At 47.2% G+C, this 19,196-nt stretch overlaps 1 protein-coding gene across 1 annotated transcript in view; it reads right to left on the reverse strand.

Moving 5' to 3' along the window:
• Positions 1-3,778: 3,778 nt before the first annotated feature.
• The window catches only part of RASSF8 (Ras association domain family member 8), a 41,085-nt gene continuing 25,667 nt past the window's right edge, over positions 3,779-19,196 (reverse strand). Inside the window, exons 2-5 of the mRNA XM_069763100.1 lie at positions 13,877-14,017; positions 8,092-8,981; positions 7,459-7,597; positions 3,779-7,135 (exon numbers count right to left, since the gene is read on the reverse strand). Of these exons, the coding sequence (XP_069619201.1) occupies positions 7,014-7,135; positions 7,459-7,597; positions 8,092-8,981; positions 13,877-13,979 (1,254 nt within the window). The 5' untranslated portion in view covers positions 13,980-14,017 and the 3' untranslated portion in view covers positions 3,779-7,013. The remainder of the gene's footprint in view (positions 7,136-7,458; positions 7,598-8,091; positions 8,982-13,876; positions 14,018-19,196) is intronic.

Consider the following 19,196-nt stretch of genomic DNA (forward strand, 5'->3'; position numbering starts at 1 on the left):
GCTATGAATATAGCTATGGCAAGTTCCCTAGTCAGTCTCCTTCCCCCTCTCACAGCTATAAATATAGTCATCACTGGTTCATTCATGAGTCTCCGTCCCCCTCTGGCAGATATGAATATAGCCATTGCAAGTTACCTAGTCAGTTTCGTTCCCCATCTCACAGCTATAAATATAGTCATCGCTGGTTCATTCATGAATCTCCTTCCTTCTCTGGCAGCTATGAATAGAGCCATCGCAAGTTCCTTAGTCTCCTTCCCCCTCTCACAGCTATATTGTCATCGCTGGTCCATTAATGAGTCTCCTTCCCCCTCTGGCAGCTATGAATATTGTCTTTGCAAGTTCCCTAGTCAGTCTCCTTCCCCATCTCACAGCTATATAGTCATTGCTGGTTCATTCATAAGTCTCCTTCCCCATCTGGCAGCAGTGTATATAGTCATACCAAGTTCCCTAGTCAGAGGGGCAAGGAGATTCATGAATGAACCAGCGATGAATATATTGATAGCTGTGAGAGGGAGAAGGAAACTGACTAAAGAACTTGCGATGAATATATTCATAGTTGCCAGAGGGGAACAGAGACAGATTGGGGAAACTGCAATGACTATATTTAAAGCTGCCAGAAGGGAAAGGAGACTGATAGAGAAACCTGCAATGGCTATATTTAGAGCTGCTGGATGGGGAGGGAGACTGATTAGGAAACCTGCTATAACTATATTCACAGTCAATATAATCCCCCAATAATCCCATAGTCAGACTCCTCCCTCTTTTGGCAACATTCAAGTTTCTCAATTTGTTCCCTAGTTAGTCTCCTTATTCCTCTGGCAGCTGTAAATATAGTTATAGTACGTTACCTTGTCAGCCCCATTCCCTGGCAATTGCAAATATAATCATTACAAGTTCCATAGTAGACTATTTCTACAGCTGCCAGGGGGGGAAGGAGACTGACTAGGTAACTTACTATAACGATATTTACAGCTGCCTGAGGAGTAAGGAGACTGACTAGGGAACTTGCTTTGAGTATGTTCATATCTGCCAGAAGGAAAAGAAGAGAAACTTGAAGTAACTAGATTTACAGCTGCAAGAAGGGAGAGTATACTGATTATGAAACGTGCTTTTAGTTACAGCTGCCAGAGAGGGAAGGACATTGACTAGGGACCTTGCAATGACTATATACAGTACTTGTACAGTGCTGCCAGATGAGGAAGGAGACTATATGCTGTAGATATTGTACCAGACCTGACACTTTACTAAAAAGTCTAACGAGACGCTAGGGGGCCGTGGGCAACAGCAGAGCAACTCATTTACTATAATGCAGGCCAGAAATTTGTCTCTTAGTTGGATGCAAATATATATTGAAGTGTGCGTGTCTTTAAAAAAAAATTGTCACACACAACTCCAGACGTTTTTGATTTAATAGAGTATGAGATGCCAGTCTTCATAAATTTCACTTATATTTACAATTGCCAGAGGGGGAAGGAGACTGACCAAGGAACGTGCGATGGCTATATTTATAGCTGACAGAGGGAGGAGAATGATTAGGGAATAGTGATGAGCGAGCATGCTCATGTCCTAATCGAGTATTTTGGTGTGCTCGACAAAAATGTCTGCGTCGCCACTGCTGCATGTCTCGCGGCTACTCTAGACGTTTGTTTGTTAGGCAAACCCTGAAGGTGTTGCGAATGTCAAACAATCGCGAGACACGCAGGTGCGAAGACTTGAGCATTTTTTTTCGAGCACATCGAAAATACTCGACAAGGACAGGAGCACGCTCACTCATCACTACTATGGAATTTTATATTTACAGCTGCCAGAGGGGGAAGGAGACCGACTAGGAAACTTGTAATTACTATATTCAAAACTGCCAACTGAGGAAGACCTTGTATGCCGTATTAAACATTTTAGAAAAATGTCAGGATCGGTGTAAGAGATTTAGCAAATGGAGAGCGTGCAACAAATACAATGCACGTCATAAATTTGTCTCATAGCTGGTGCCAAATTTATTGAGGCATGTGCACGCATTACTGCAGTGCAGCGAGTTTTGACTTCAGGCTCACATGTGACATATCAATCTTAATAAATGTACCCCCATATTAACAGACTATGGCATAACCATGACTAGATTTGCAGCTGCCAGAAGGGGAAGGACACTTACTAGGTAACTTGTGATTACTACTGTATATTTACAGCTGCCAAAGGATACCTAGGCTAAGTATGCTGTAGATATTGCCTGAATTATGAGATATTGTGGATTATTGTATTTTGTTCAAATTCCTTCTGTAAGGTTGTCACATCACGGTGACGATGTGGTGATGATGATAAAGATTTATTATTTCGGACGTCTGAAGGTCCTGTGATGTCACACGATCCTGAAAGTTGGTCCCGGGTTTGTGCCCATAATTTATACTCTTCCATAATTACCCTTCATTTCAGTTCCACCTGTGTGTTTTTACCAATATTTGAATCCCAAATCATAGGAAATTCAAGACACGGCCCACAAAGAACATCTTCAAAAAAATTAACAGGGAATTACCAAGTACTAAATTTGCAGCTGCCAGAGGGGGAAGGAGATTGACTGGAAATTTACTTGGAACTATGTTTATAGCTACCAAAGGTGGAAAGAAATTGTGAGCCTACTGGAGACTCATTTTTCTGTATTAGGAGTTGGCTTAAGATTGGTATATGAAACACCAGTTTTAATAGATTCCCTTCCATAGTTATAGCTGCTAGAGGGGAAAGGAGATCAACTATGGAACTTTTAATTACTATGTTTACAGCTGCCGTGGAGGAACAGAAGACAATCACAAGTTCCCTAGTCAGTCTCCTTCCCCCCCCTGGCAGCTGTCAATATAGTCTCCCAATCGTTCCCTAGTCAGTTTTCGCTTTCCTTTGGAGGGTGTCACCTCCACCATTCGCTCCCTAGTCAGTCACCTTATTCCTCTAGCAGTTGTAAACATAGTCTACCTTGTAACTTGCGATAATTTTTAAAGCTGCCAGGAGGGAAAGAAGACTGACTAGGTAACTTACTTTAACTATATTTACAGCTGCCTGAGGAGTAAGGAGACTGATTAGGGAACTAATGAAGGAATTGTATTGGCAGCTACCATAAGATGAAGATGAATAGCAAGGGAGCTAATGTGGAATTCTTTTGACAGCTGCCAGAGGAGGAAGGAGACTAAGTAACCAATAGGGAACTATATTAACAGTGGTGAGAAGACTAGACTGACTAGGTAACTTACAGTACCTATAGTTACAGGTGCCAGAAGAGAAAGGAGACTAAGTAACCGATACTATATTAACAGAGGTGAGAAGACTAGACTGACTAGGTAACTTACAGTACCTATAGTTACAGGTGCCAGAGGGGGAAGGAGACTAAATAGGTAATGAAAAATATTAATAAATATTACTTACAGCTGCCAGAGGAGGAAGGAGAATGATTAAGGAACTAATGGAGGAAATGTGTTGACAACTGGCATAAGAGAAAGACTACTAGCTAGGGCACTAATGTGGGATTATATTGACAGCTGCAAGAGGGGGGAAGGAGACTGACTAGGTAAACAAAGGGGAACTATATGAACATCAGTGAGAAAAAGACTAACTAGGTAACTTAGGATACCTACACTTACAGGCCAGAGAGGTAAAGGAGACTAATTAGGTAACTTACAATAAATATAATTTACAGCTGCCAGAGGAGGAAGGAGAATGACTTGTGGGTGAAAAACATAATGCAGAGAAATAGGATGTCTCTCTCGTTACGTTCAGTGAATAAAGACAGGAGACGGCCTTCCCAATGTGTGCGGAAATATATTGTATGCAACAAAACCATTTTTTTTTTCTTTGCATTTCATAACAATATTTAACCATGTGTGGGTAACATTAGAAAATATATAATATCGTAACAGAAAAAAAAAAAAAAAAAAGGTAATTACATATAATACAGGGTTTGCATTGGAGCAAAAGCAGAGCTTAATTCATTCACAGTTTCTGTCCAAAATCGCAGTCACCTAAAATATATATATACTGCATATATCGTCGTCCAATCAGAACGCACAAAAGTGCTTTCACAATTCGTAGTACGAGTACGTTTTCCTTCAATTAGCGGGCGGTCAATAAGCGCGCGTCGGGGCGGCAACCATTTTGTTGAGGGGAGTATAGCAATAGAGTGTGTGTGTGTGTATGTGTGTGTATATATATATATATATATATATATATATATAGATAGATAGATAGATAGATAGATAGATAGATAGATAGATAGATATATTACGGCCTCATGGGCACAAGCAGGTGTGATGTTGACCATAATAGGCCTAAGAGGTGTTTTAAGATCATGGTCGCCTTTAGGATCGGAATTTCAAAATGGCTGCTCCCGACTCTATATATCCGCACCGCCCTTTTAAAATTTCCCAGTTTTTTTTTTAAATAAAGTTATAAATTGCTCACACGTGAATGTTTTTTTGTTTTGTTTTTTACCGCGGTTTTCGCAGTAATTCTCGCACATCCATTTACAGTCGACACATAACGTGCGCCATTCGCTCCTCGGCAGCCTGGATAATACTGTGCGTTAGGGTGAGGCCACACTTCGCGGCTTTATGTGACGTTTTGTCACGATTTTCAGAAAATCTCCACAAAAAAAAAAAAAATTCCTGTTTTTGCTGCTGTTAATTTGACCCATATTTGTATTGCGTAAATGATGGAGGAGATTTATTTTTTTTATTTTTGTCAGAACTGCTGGTTTAAGGCAGCAACAAGCAATGAATACAGCAAAATAAACGTCTGGTCGAGTCTCTGACTGGAGAGGAACTAGGCCGCTTATTTTATAGAACTGGTTGCCATGTTGTTCATAGCAACCAATCAGCGATCAGCTCTCATTCTCTAGACAGCGCTGGGCAAATGGAAGCTGGCTTCTGATTGGTCGCTTGGGAGAGACAAGGCTGCATTGCCTGGATGAGGCCTAGTCTACAACTCCATCATTTCACTAATAAAGTGAATTTTTAAGGGGGATTCCAGTGACTGCTGGGGACCCCTACGGATAGCTGGCGCTAAGAAAAAAAAAATATAACAATTGCACATGCAAGTTCCATATTTTAGTCAAGCACTGTAACACTCAATCCTCACAGCGGCCATTTTGAATCACTCATTTCTACAAAATGGCTTCCGGATGAATGTACAATAGACAAAACCAAGGAATGTAGAATACAAACATCCTCCATTTTGTTGTAAAAAAAAAAAAAAGTGGTAAAAATTCCCATAGAAAAAGTGTCTACGTTCTGAATCTATAATATAAAGCTATGGCGCCATTTTAGTGGATCACGCGGGGCGTGTATATTTATTACATGAAACCAAATTCACCCCCGGGTTGTCATTAGCTTTTGGGATGCGCTTCAAACCTCTTGGCGATATGGAGGGACACAGGGGCGGACGACGAGGATGGGAGGGGTACGCAGATTGTCCGCTATTTGGCAATAGTACACCTGAATGTTTAGCACTACATTCAATGGCGAGGACAAAAAAAATAACGCTCTGGAGTGTTCCTTCTCTAGGACGTTTTTTCATTAACAGTCCCGTAATCCGGCATCCGACGGTCTGGAAATTCTGATTCAACGCAGGGACGACCAATCACAATAGTTCCCTGTCATACTACTTTGGTTTTTTGTCATTTTCAATGGCTGCCTGGTAACCCATAATATTTTTTAGGCCCCTTACAACCAAATAAGACGAATAATTTTCCTCATCGCTGTTGATTCTGTATCATGTAACATTACAAAAAAAAGAAAATGCCATCAGGAATGTGACATATTGCCCCCAGGCACAAAAACATCTCAATATTGCCCAGATATCAATTACAATTTTGTTATAACCTGAAAACCTTAAAGGGGACCTCTCACTAAATTTCTAAATTTAAACACAGTACCTCCTCTGATTTCCGCTGTCCCACCGATTCCGGAACAGTTTTTCTTTTTCTTCTGTGACCTTCAGTTCCCAAGTTATGCCCCCTGGTAATAATAATGCAAATTTTCCTTTTAGCCATCTTCTTTGTGGGCGTGGCTGTCAAACCAGCCACACCCACATAGTTCTGTGCAGATGGATGATGGGTAAATTTGCATCTTTATTATCGGGGGGCATAACTTGGGAACGGAGGGTCACAGAAAAAAAAGAAAAACTGTTCCAGAATCAGTAGAGCAGCGGCAATTGGAAGGGGAACTCCGTTTAAATGAAAAAATATCCCCTTTAACACAGAATATTGGGGTTCCATGAACTGACTTCATCTTTTTGATTAGCCCCCCCCAGAATTAGAAGCGGTCCTCACAATATGGAATGGCTTGGAAGTGTCGGCTAACCCATAATATAGAAAAGCCAATTGGCATCACAAATCTATATGAAGTAGAAGTCCGATGATCCGGCACCATGGTTCGAGTATGAATGTCAGACCGGATCAAATGGAATTGTATGGTGGTCCAGAAAATCTGATAGACCGTAAGTGCCGTAGATACTGGTATCGTGCAGTAACTATTATTGTGCCCAACAGAATAATACTGTGAACCCTAGTCCAAAATTTTTTTTTTCAAAAAAGTTTCAACGTGCTTCATCGTAACACTGTTCTGGTTAATGATAGAAGAAAAAAAGTACAATGAAATACTGGACATACATAAGAAACACATCAACGTCTTAGCAACGGTAGGAGATAGAAAATTTCTAAACTGGTGGAAAAATAGATATTTATAATCACGTTCTATCCTTCCATGGACATTTCTATTCAAAATAATACTCCAAAAATAGCATTCGATAAGCAAAAAAAGCGTCAACCTCAGGTCAACACGGGCAGCAAAGTCCTATTGCTCAGATACTTGGTGATGGTTTCCATCTGTGGTTTCCTCGCGTAGGAGTGGCAAAAAAGAATGGCTCCTTGAGTAAAAAAGGGAGGAGGCCGAAGCGAAGGAGGAGAACTCGTGACCCTCCAAAGGTTTTAGAAATGTAAGAAAAGTCTGCAGCTGGGTCCATCTGAAAACGATGCGTAGTTATACGTAGATGCCCTCGGGGTTGAATCCTGAAGACAAGGCGTTCTGGAGGATCCGTAAGTTGCTTGGAAGCTGTCTTGAAGTCACGGGCCGTTTTAGAGACCCCGACTGGAATGCTGGTTCTAGAAGAGAAAAATGGAAAAAAGAAATGGTTTAAAAAAAAAAAAAAAAAAAACCTTTTTAGCAATGTACTTACTGTAATAGGGTTCTATAGTGATTAAAATGGAACCTCGGGGGCGGGGTTTAGAAAAAATACAGATATTAAAATAAATCACTATATTAGCTATGGATATCTGGAAAAAAAAAATAAAAAAAATCTGCCTTACCCAGGTTGTTGTAGACTCTACTAAAAAGAAAGTGGCACTGTTCACACTGGACTATATGGTGGCACTACAAAAAAAAAAGTGAAAACAAGAAAAATAATGGGGACCCAAAGCAAGCGTACCTTTTTCTGGCTGCGGGAATTCAGCTTCGCTGGGCTCTGCGGGCAGCACTGTAACCTTAGTACCAGTCTGCTGGATAAACTGCTGGAGATTCACTTGTCGGAGTTCTTTGGTCAGCTGTTCGAGTTCCTGCTCTCGCTCCTGGAGGGAGGGACAATCGGAATTTTAAAATAAATAAATAAATTAAAAAAAATTTGCCCTGAAAGCTGTCACATATTTTTGTCAGGTAGAAAACAGCTCAGAGGAGATGACATTTCTCTTACCCAACCTCCTATGGCCAAGTTAACACAAACTACATGCCTCCGCAGGGGTGGGAGCACACGGTAGCAAACTCCTCCCATGCTTAAAGAGAATATGAAGGCTGAGCTCTATTCTGTGGTATGATGGGAGTCATGTAGGTCTCCACGCTCACTGATCTCTTTTGCTGCCAGCCTATAGACAGTGAATTAGGGAGCACATGGGAAAGAGTTCACATAGAGACACATAGCTGTGCACTGGAGCTGCATACGTGAACCTCTCCAATGCCTCTCACTCATCTTAATAACCTGCCAATAGACAACCTGAGCAGAGGATGTAATGGCGCCATAATGGCTGTCACTCAGCTACCTCTCCGATACACAGCTGCCATGACTCACCAATAGCCTTTTTGCCGCTTGCCCCAGTGACCGCTCCACAGCCTTGGCCCCATTCTCCAGCCGGACACTTTCCTGCCCTTGATTGTCCAGCTCCCCTTTGATCTTTTCGATCTTCCCCCTGACAATCTCCTCGTTGATCTGTGCTTCTTGCATGACCATCTGTAACCTCTCGGCCTCGATGCCGCTCTCGATGCTCTGGATTTTGCTCAGGTGGTCCTTCAGCTGGCCCTCGCACTGACGCATGCGCTGGGTCAACTCCTCAAGTTGTTCCTGGAGTTGTTTCTCATTTTCCACCTCGATCTGGAACTCGTTCTCCCAGAACTCCTCTTCACCGATCTCCACGTCGTTCCGTTTGATCTTCTGCTCCCATTTCCCAATTTCGTCCTCCAAGCCGGACTTGTGCTTCTGCTCCCAGTATCGCAGCTCGGCGTCGCTGGAGTCCAGCTGCTTCTCCAGGGTCAGGAGCTTGTCGGACTGTAGGTGGACGAGCTTCTTCAGCTCCTCGCCCGTTGTCTTGTAGTTATTGAGCACTTTTTGCTTAAATTCAGATTCTTTGCCTTTACCGAAAATGTCGATAAGTCCTTTGGCCCCGCCGGTAAAAGTCAACGATTTCCTCTTTGGTTCACGCCTCTTTAATGACTTATCGTTCTGCGGCCTCAGCTTGGCCAGAGGTGGAAGGCTCTGCCGGTACAGGTTCCTCTCGGGCACATGGGAGATGGTGTCAGATGTAGGACGTTCACTGAGAGACGGCCCGGTGCGCCTGAGGATGAGCTGCACGTCGCTCGCGTACTGCCCCCACTTGTTCAGGGAGATCACCGGGTTCTCATGGGGAGCCAGGTGCCTCTCCGAATCTCTCCATTTTTCTATCAAGGTGTATCTCCCGGTGCGACCTACCAAATAAAAGGAGGAGATGGTTAATTTAGGAACCTAACGGTATATGGTTTGGTTAGTACAACAACCGGCAGAGCGCTCTACCCCATCACGTCCGATCGGATCTTCTCAGAGACTTTCTACGAAGCCCATAAATTGGTATGCTCTCCGAGCATCTGAGCTGATCAGCACCGCTGCTGGTTGCCGCGTTGGGCCCAGAACGCTCTGCCCCATCCGATCGTCTCAAATGTGGGAAATCCTGTGCTTAATTTCATATTTATGAAGGTTTCTCCCAGCAGTGATCCTGGGGGAGTCATACGTTTATCATCTGGCCTGTGTTTGTTGGACAACCCCTTTAAGTTTGAAGACAGAGGTGGAGAATTATCACTTCTGGACCCTTACTTTAATAATTCTGACGCTTTTCTCCTGGAAACAGCAGTGTAGCTCCACCCCTGAGGGACCCCGTATAAGGTGGCTTCTGACTGTCAGGGCATGCTGGAAATTGTAGTGCTGCAACAGCGTGAGAGCCGGAGGCTGGAGCTCATTGATACAGAATACTAGAACTCTCAGTGCGACGGATGTAACGACACGAGGACCGCAGCAGGTGGCGCTGCGGCAGCTCTGCCAGCAGGGGGCACTGCCACGACGCGCGTTTAGCGAGACTATTAGACCAGGATCCGTTTACCAATAATTTAAATTTCTGTGTCTAAATTAGTAGCCTGCATAACCGGATGGCATTTTTTGTGACAACCGGCACCGTGAGATCAAACCCGTGCTAAAATACTGGAAAAAAGTAAAATTTTATTACAAAAAATTTGCGTTCGCTTTTTGATGGAGCGACTCCAATAATTGCCGTTTAATGTAACACAAATACTCTCGGCAGCCAAATCACCGCCGGCGTGGGAAGTGCTTGAACACATGGCGGCGGCTGCGAGTCTGATCGCACAGACTGCGCGGGGGCCATATTGGCATCTCTTACAGAAGGTGAAAAAAAAAACAAAAAAACCAGCAGCCGGGTTTCAGTATCGGCCAAGATTGAATTAAAGGGGTGGGGGAGTGTTTTTTTTAATGTAGCACATCATTTTCCCCTTCAAAAGACACCCATCTACACCAGGGTTATGAGACAACCCCTTTAAGAACGGTCACGATCTATTCCCCCCCCCCTTTCGATTGCTACAATGCCTGCTGATCATAAAGAATGAAAGGAGCAGTACTGAGCATGTGCGACCACTTCCGTCTGTAGGCTCGGTGGTCGCACGTGCTCACTGCCGCCAGGATCGCCAGCGGACATACATTTTATTATCCGTTTTGTCTTTGTGGGACAATCCCTTTAAAAATTTGGGCGGAGAATTCGTACTTTTCGCCCGTTTTTCCCACTTTGGGAGACCATTATAGCGATTATTATTATCCCCTCCGGCTCAGTTTTGATAAAAGTCCTAATTTAAGGATTTTTTTTTTTTTATAATGATGTACAGTCCCTGTAAAACCTCACCCCCCATAACAAAAAAAAAAAATGTCAAAACCCATTTTAAATCAGCGAAAAATTACGCTTCTGCGATTTCCAGGATTTTCAGGCAAATTCTGGGAAGAGCCCCCGGAGATTGTGCAATGTGAGATTTCCTCACTGAGGAGGTTTATTAGCTCATTGGTAAAAAATAAAAAAAATAAATTAAAGGATGAAAAAAAAAAAAAAAAAGGATAATTTACTGTATATAACAAAAAGAAATACAAAAAATAATAAAGTTAAAAAATATAATAATAATTTACATAATAAAAAAAACAAAACAAAACAAAAAAAATAAAATGCTAAAAAATAATAGAAATGATTTATATAATATATATTTTTTAAAAACTTTGGGTACAACTTTTTTGGGGGTAAAATTCCCCTTTAAAGAACATTTTGAGTGGAGTGCTGGGGGGATTTGTGATAATTATGAAAGGTTGGAGCAGATTTTAAAGCCCCCTCCTCCCATCCAGGCTGAGTAATCAGTCCCTGATCAGGCCCCTCTAATCCTCTGAAGCCAGGCCGGTAAAATTAAGAAAAACATGGATCTCAGCGAGAGAGAGGGGCAAAGGTCACCCCCCGAAAATGTCCAGGCCCACAATATCTGTAGCTGTGTGTCTCCCCCCACCTTACCTGTTGGGAGTTGTGGTTTTGCAGAAAGCCACAGGCTGAGAAGTGCAGATGGAGAGAAATGACCTCTTTAAATTAACCCTTTCTGGCCTGACTGTAGCATAAGAGAGGAGCTGTCAATCACGCTGCAGCTCCGCCCCCTCCCGGAAGCTGATCCGACTTATACAACACTAACGGCACCGTTCCACTTCCGGTGACCTGCAACAGCCGTAATCAGCTGATCCCAGTAGGGTTTTCTTGGAAATTCTTATTCACTTGGTCAAAAGTTTCTAATTTTGCTCTTATTTTATTCCCGTTGTTCCCCTCAGTATTCAGTTTTTTGATGCGTGAAAATCCGCCGTAAGGATCCAGAGATACGGGCCTTTTCATGATCTTTAGTAAGTGGGCGTGGCTCAAAGGGTAATTATGCAGAGCCTAGAGACACGCCCCAGAGGATCCTGTGAGCCACGCCCCATTGAAACCACCATTAAAAAGGCCCAATATCTTGGGAACCATATAGCGTATTTATAAAAAACAAAAAGTGGAATACTTGGAGAAGCAGCGGTAATAAAATAAGACCAATAACTGGACACTAGACCTGGTGGCAGGTGTTCTTTAAAGGGGAAGTGCTCCTCAATATACAGGCATACAAGCAGCACGTCGACGGGTTAACATATGTGCAGGTTTCTTTACGCAGTGCACAGTGACCCTGGATTTGCCAACCATGAAGGACATGATCAGACTAAATTGGATTGCGTCTCTTATTTCCCAAGTTATTGCCGGGTTGGGCTTTAATGAGGGGTGTGTGTGGGGAGGTGTCACGAAATCCCACAGCTTTTTACGAAAACAAATAGTTGACCCCAGTCATATGACCTGAAAAACAAACATGGCCGACATTTTGATGTTCTCAGAAATGTTTATTTAGTTGGGCTCAGTTGTTGGATTAAATACGGAGATGAAAAGGAGAAGGACTCGGGTTGTGACAGTGGGGGGGTCACAGGCAACGGGTGGGCTAAAGTTGTCCAGAAACATTATAGTAAAATCTGGAAACTGCAATGATTACGACAGAGGAATAAAGGATCGGCAAGTTGCACAGGAGATAAGCAGTGGCCAGAGGAGACCGAGAAAGATAGATGTCAGTTCTATGAGGAGACTGGGAGAGATGGATGGTGGTCTACGAAGAGATCGGGAGAGATGGATGGTGGTCTACGAAGAGATCAGGAAAGATGGATAGTGGTCTACAAATATCAGGAGAGACAGATGGCTGTCTACAAAGAGTTTGGCAGAGTTTGATGGCAATCTACGAGGAGATCGGAAGAGATGGATGGCGGTCTATGAGGAGATCGGTAGAGATGGATGGCGGTCTATGAGGAGATCGGTAGAGATGGATGGCGGTCTATGAGGAGATCGGTAGAGATGGATGGCGGTCTATGAGGAGATCGGTAGAGATGGATGGCGGTCTATGAGGAGATCGGTAGAGATGGATGGCGGTCTATGAGGAGATCGGTAGAGATGGATGGCGGTCTATGAGGAGATCGGTAGAGATGGATGGCGGTCTATGAGGAGATCGGTAGAGATGGATGGCGGTCTATGAGGAGATCGGTAGAGATGGATGGCGGTCTATGAGGAGATCGGGAGAGATGGATGGCGGTCTATGAGGAGATCGGGAGAGATGGATGGCGGTCTATGAGGAGATCGGGAGAGATGGATGGCGGTCTATGAGGAGATCGGGAGAGTTTGATGGCGGTCTATGAGGAGATCGGTAGAGATGGATGGCGGTCTATGAGGAGATCGGTAGAGATGGATGGCGGTCTATAAGGAGATCGGTAGAGATGGATGGCGGTCTATAAGGAGATCGGTAGAGATGGATGGCGGTCTATGAGGAGATCGGTAGAGATGGATGGCGGTCTATGAGGAGATCGGTAGAGATGGATGGTGGTCTATAAGGAGATCGGTAGAGATGGATGGCGGTCTATAAGGAGATCGGTAGAGATGGATGGCGGTCTATGAGGAGATCGGTAGAGATGGATGGCGGTCTATGAGGAGATCGGTAGAGATGGATGGTGGTCTATGAGGAGATCGGTAGAGATGGATGGTGGTCTATAAGGAGATCGGTAGAGATGGATGGCGGTCTATAAGGAGATCGGTAGAGATGGATGGCGGTCTATGAGGAGATCGGTAGAGATGGATGGCGGTCTATGAGGAGATCGGTAGAGATGGATGGTGGTCTATGAGGAGATCGGTAGAGATGGATGGTGGTATATAAGGAGATCGGTAGAGATGGATGGTGGTCTATGAGGAGATCGGTAGAGATGGTGGTCTATAAGGAGATCGGGAGAGTTTGATGGCGGTCTATGAGGAGATCAGGAGAGTTTGATGGCGGTCTACGAGGAGATCAGGAGAGATAGATGAGATCTACGAGTAGATCGGGACCGATTTATTACAGTCTATGAGGAGATCGGGAGAGATGGAATCTCTATGAGGCCGTACTCCCTGATTTCCCGCCAGCGTTCGGGGAGCAGGTGTCATGCACTAACTGCTTCTCTGACTGGACCTTGAAAAGATTAGAACACAAGGGCTTGAGCGTGCTTCTGGTGCTCCACAGCTGCGCTCGGTAAGTCTGGACGCCATCTGCTTCTTCTGCCACTGGGCACATTCCACCAGTTGGACCCCGGACTTCAGATCAGAGGCACTGCTTATCTTCTTGGAGCTCCAGCATCCAACTTAACCCCTAAACTTCCCCGTCGCTGGCACAATTATATTACATACGTGAAGACCCCATCCCCTTCAGGCCAGACTCACCTATGGCCTGTGCCAAGGCGATGACAACTTCCTGGCACGTGGTCGCCTCCGTCACTCCGCAGACGATCCTCTGGACCCCGTCCACCCACACTTTGAGTTCCATGATGCGGATCAGAGTTTGGCGCTCACGTCATGTCAAATCTGCGGAGATCAACACAACAGGACATTACTTATTTATTTGTTTTAGGCATTTTTCCCCCCTGTTCATCCTGTTCTACCTGATTCATGACAAGTATAATAAAGGCAGATTAGTGGAATGAGGGGGTGGGGAGTCGCTCTTAAAACCTGTCCGTCAGCTCCTGACACACTGTAACGCAGGCCTCTGCTGAACGCCAACTTCAACCATCTGGAGGAAATTAAAGATCCTTCTACCTGCCAAGAGCAGCGCCGCGCCGGCCGGGGTGAGGCCGTTTCCGTGAGCAGACAGCGCCCCACGTTCGCCCCGCACCCCAGTCCGCTTTGCTGACATCTTGCAATTCAATCCCGCACTCCAGGATCCTACACAAACAGCCCCGAGACCAGCGAGAGCGGAAGGGGTCACACAGGAGAAGAGGCCATGTCTGTGCCGTGTGTATCCCTGCGTACAAAGAGCGCTCGCGGATCGCAGACGTCATCGTCACAGCAGCGCAGAGGATTTCAGCACTGAAAGAGCGCGGCTGAGCTGTATACCGCAGAGGCGGGTTCTGCTGGGTGCCATCTCATAGGTTTACTCCTTGGTGCAAGAGTGAAGGCGCTGTCAGAAAAAAACACGGCATTCCTGGGCTGCCTCCAGCGGGGGGCGCCCTGCTGAGATATGTTGGGCTTATAAAGGTGGAGACCCCACCAGATCGGAGCCGCCCCATGTGTGGTCGCCTGTAATACCACACACCACCTGTGGACAGGGGAGGCGCCATTTTCCCAACCTGAGTAACATCCACAGTGGCAGCTCCCCCTGTACGGCAAGTTCAGGACTGTCGCCCCCTCTCTCCGGCCTCATTATGGAGGACCCTCGCCCCCTTGGTTTTCAATTACTGCTCGCTCAGTTTTCCGCCGGTTGCCATAGGTACCGGAGTTCTGTCTTTTCTCCATCTTCCTCTGTGACAAGTTACAGGGCGAGCGCCGAATCTTTACAACATCCCCAATAGTGCAGAATGGGAGGAAACAGCCCTTTCCTGAAATACTCTGTGCTGCTGTGACCCCGGTTTTGGCATTACAACCTTTTGGGTTCCCCTTCTAACATCACGTATGGCCCTCTCCTCCTGCAAGCGTGCAGCAAACTGCTTTCCTTAAGTACTCTGTGCTGCTGTGTAACCTCCTCGGCCCCTGTACACAGCCTCCTTCCGCAGTACATCGCTCCTCTGCCCCTGTACACAGCCTCCATCTACAGTACATCGCTCCTCTGCCCCTGTACACAGCCTCCTTCCGCAGTACATTGCTCCTCTTCCCCTGTATAGAGCCTCCATCTACAGTACATTGCTCCTCTTCCCCTGTACACAGCCTCCTTCCGCAGTACATTGCTCCTCTTCCCCTGTACACAGCCTTCATCTGCAGTACATCGCTCCTCTGCCCCTGTACACAGCCTCCCTCTGCAGTACATCGCTCCTCGGCCCCTGTACACAGCCTCCCTCTGCAGTACATCTCTCCTCGGCCCCTGTACACAGCCTCCATCTACAGTACATCGCTCCTCGGCCCCTGTACACAGCTTCCATCTGCAGTACATCGCTCCTCGGCCCCTGTACACAGCCTCCATCTGCAGTACATCGCTCCTCGGCCCCTGTACACAGCCTCCATCTGCAGTACATCGCTCCTCGGCCCCTGTACACAGCCTCCATCTGCAGTACATCGCTCCTCGGCCCCTGTACACAGCCTCCATCTACAGTACATCGCTCCTCGGCCCCTGTACACAGCCTCCATCTACAGCACATCGCTCCTCGGCCCCTGTACACAGCCTCCATCTGCAGTACATCGCTCCTCGGCCCCTGTACACAGCCTTCATCTGCCGTACATCGCTCCTCTGCCCCTGTACACAGCCTCCCTCTGCAGTACATCGCTCCTCGGCCCCTGTACACAGCCTCCATCTGCAGTACATCTCTCCTCGGCCCCTGTACACAGCTTCCATCTGCCGTACATCGCTCCTCTGCCCCTGTACACAGCCTCCATCTACAGTACATCGCTCCTCGGCCCCTGTACACAGCCTCCATCTACAGTACATTGCTCCTCTTCCCCTGTACACAGCCTTCATCTGCAGCACATCGCTCCTCGGCCCCTGTACACAGCCTCCCTCTGCAGTACATCGCTCCTCGGCCCCTGTACACAGCCTCCATCTACAGTACATCGCTCCTCGGCCCCTGTACACAGCCTTCATCTGCCGTACATCGCTCCTCTGCCCCTGTACACAGCCTCCCTCTGCAGTACATCGCTCCTCTGCCCCTGTACACAGCCTCCCTCTGCAGTACATCGCTCCTCGGCCCCTGTACACAGCCTCCATCTGCAGTACATCGCTCCTCGGCCCCTGTACACAGCCTCCCTCTGCAGTACATCGCTCCTCGGCCCCTGTACACAGCCTTCATCTACAGTACATCGCTCCTCGGCCCCTGTACACAGCCTCCATCTACAGTACATCGCTCCTCGGCCCCTGTACACAGCCTCCATCTGCAGTACATCTCTCCTCGGCCCCTGTACACAGCCTCCATCTGCAGTACATCTCTCCTCGGCCCCTGTACACAGCCTCCATCTACAGTACATTGCTCCTCTTCCCCTGTACACAGCCTTCATCTGCAGCACATCGCTCCTCGGCCCCTGTACACAGCTTCCATCTGCAGTACATCTCTCCTCTGCCCCTGTACACAGCCTCCCTCTGCAGTACATCGCTCCTCGGCCCCTGTACACAGCCTCCCTCTGCAGTACATCGCTCCTCGGCCCCTGTACACAGCCTTCATCTACAGTACATCGCTCCTCGGCCCCTGTACACAGCCTCCATCTACAGTACATCGCTCCTCGGCCCCTGTACACAGCCTCCCTCTGCAGTACATCGCTCCTCGGCCCCTGTACACAGCTTCCATCTGAAGTACATCGCTCCTCGGCCCCTGTACACAGCCTCCATCTGAAGTACATCGCTCCTCGGCCCCTGTACACAGCCTCCATCTACAGTACATCGCTCCTCGGCCCCTGTACACAGCCTCCATCTGCAGTACATCGCTCCTCGGCCCCTGTACACAGCCTCCCTCTGCAGTACATCGCTCCTCGGCCCCTGTACACAGCCTCCATCTGAAGTACATTGCTCCTCGGCCCCTGTACACAGCCTCCATCTACAGTACATCTCTCCTCGGCCCCCCGTACACAGCCTCCATCTACAGTACATCGCTCCTCGGCCCCTGTATAGAGCCTCCATCTACAGTACATCGCTCCTCGGCCCCTGTACACAGCCTCCATCTGCAGTACATCGCTCCTCGGCCCCTGTATAGAGCCTCCATCTACAGTACATCGCTCCTCGGCCCCTGTACACAGCCTCCATCTGCAGTACATCGCTCCTCGGCCCCTGTACACAGCCTCCATCTGCAGTACATCGCTCCTCGGCCCCTGTACACAGCCTCCATCTACAGCACATCGCTCCTCGGCCCCTGTACACAGCCTCCCTCTGCAGTACATCGCTCCTCGGCCCCTGTACACAGCCTCCATCTGCAGTACATCGCTCCTCGGCCCCTGTACACAGCCTCCATCTGCAGTACATCGCTCCTCGGCCCCTGTACACAGCTTCCCTCTGCAGTACATCGCTCCTCGGCCCCTGTACACAGCTTCCCTCTGCAGTACATCCCTCCTCGGCCCCTGTACACAGCTTCCATCTGCAGTACATCCCTCCTCGGCCCCTGTACACAGCTTCCATCTGCAGTACATCGCTCCTCAGCCCCTGTACACAGCCTCCCTCTGCAGTACATCGCTCCTCGGCCCCTGTATAGAGCCTCCATCTGCAGTACATCGCTCCTCGGCCCCTGTACACAGCCTCCATCTGCAGTACATCGCTCCTCGGCCCCTGTACACAGCTTCCCTCTGCAGTACATCGCTCCTCGGCCCCTGTACACAGCTTCCCTCTGCAGTACATCGCTCCTCGGCCCCTGTACACAGCTTCCCTCTGCAGTACATCGCTCCTCGGCCCCTGTACACAGCTTCCCTTTGCAGTACATCGCTCCTCGGCCCCTGTACACAGCTTCCCTCTGCAGTACATCGCTCCTCAGCCCCTGTACACAGCTTCCCTTTGCAGTACATCGCTCCTCGGCCCCTGTACACAGCTTCCCTCTGCAGTACATCCCTCCTCGGCCCCTGTACACAGCCTCCCTCTGCAGTACATCGCTCCTCGGCCCCTGTACACAGCCTCCATCTGCAGTACATCGCTCCTCGGCCCCTGTATACTCCCGATTTTATTTTACAGTTGATAGTGTGTCTTCAGTGAATACAGATTTTACCTCAGAATTGAGAATTTTGACAATGGCTGATCAGTTTTGGCAGAGAAAGAAAACGATTGCTCTGATAATATATTATCACAAAATTTCTTATTTTCATGTGTATTATTGATCTATGAAATAAAAATTAAAACGATTACTCTTTAATCGTTTAGCTGCCGCTTTTAATCCTAATCACGACATCTAAGGGGTTAACCTGCTAGGATCAGAACAGATGCCATATTGTTTGCCCCATGGACCCAGAGGTGGGACGGAACGTTCCCCGACAGGGGGCAATGTGTAGAAGCTGCGCCTCTCGTGACCGGGCTGCGTTAATAATCACCCCCCACAAACCAAATCCCAGCAGACGTATAGACATGTTAAGACTTGAGATCCTCGTAATACGGGGGGATGAAAAGTGAAATAAAATGTCGCAATAGTCGCCCCCTTCCGCAGACAGCGCTGCGGAGTGACAATGGATCAGGACTTGTCAACACCCCGTAATTCAATCATTAACCTTACGTGGACGACTGCCCATCAACAAGAAGAACTAGACCTGTGGTGGCCATATTGGTTGTCACCCAGCTTGCCCAGGATAACTCAGAGCCCTGACTGTTCGCTTTCTATAGGGCCGCACCAATTACTGTGGACCCGAACCCCCGGCCCGGCCACAGACCTGCTGCCTCAGCACATCTAATGGGATCCCAGGAAGGGGGAGTGAGCAAAGTGGGAAAGGTCTCTACTTTATTGTGAAGAAGAGGGGGATGGGGAACTGCCGGTAATGAGGGGGCACATAAGGGGGGATTCACACCGTGAGGTCAAATCAAGTATTTCTCAGTGAACTTTACAAAAATCCTGTCAAAAACCTTCACAAATAAACAAGATACAACATGTGAAAGGGCCTC

The sequence above is a fragment of the Ranitomeya imitator genome, chromosome 4 (assembly GCF_032444005.1).
Source record: "Ranitomeya imitator isolate aRanImi1 chromosome 4, aRanImi1.pri, whole genome shotgun sequence".
Taxonomy (NCBI): Eukaryota; Metazoa; Chordata; class Amphibia; order Anura; family Dendrobatidae; genus Ranitomeya; species Ranitomeya imitator.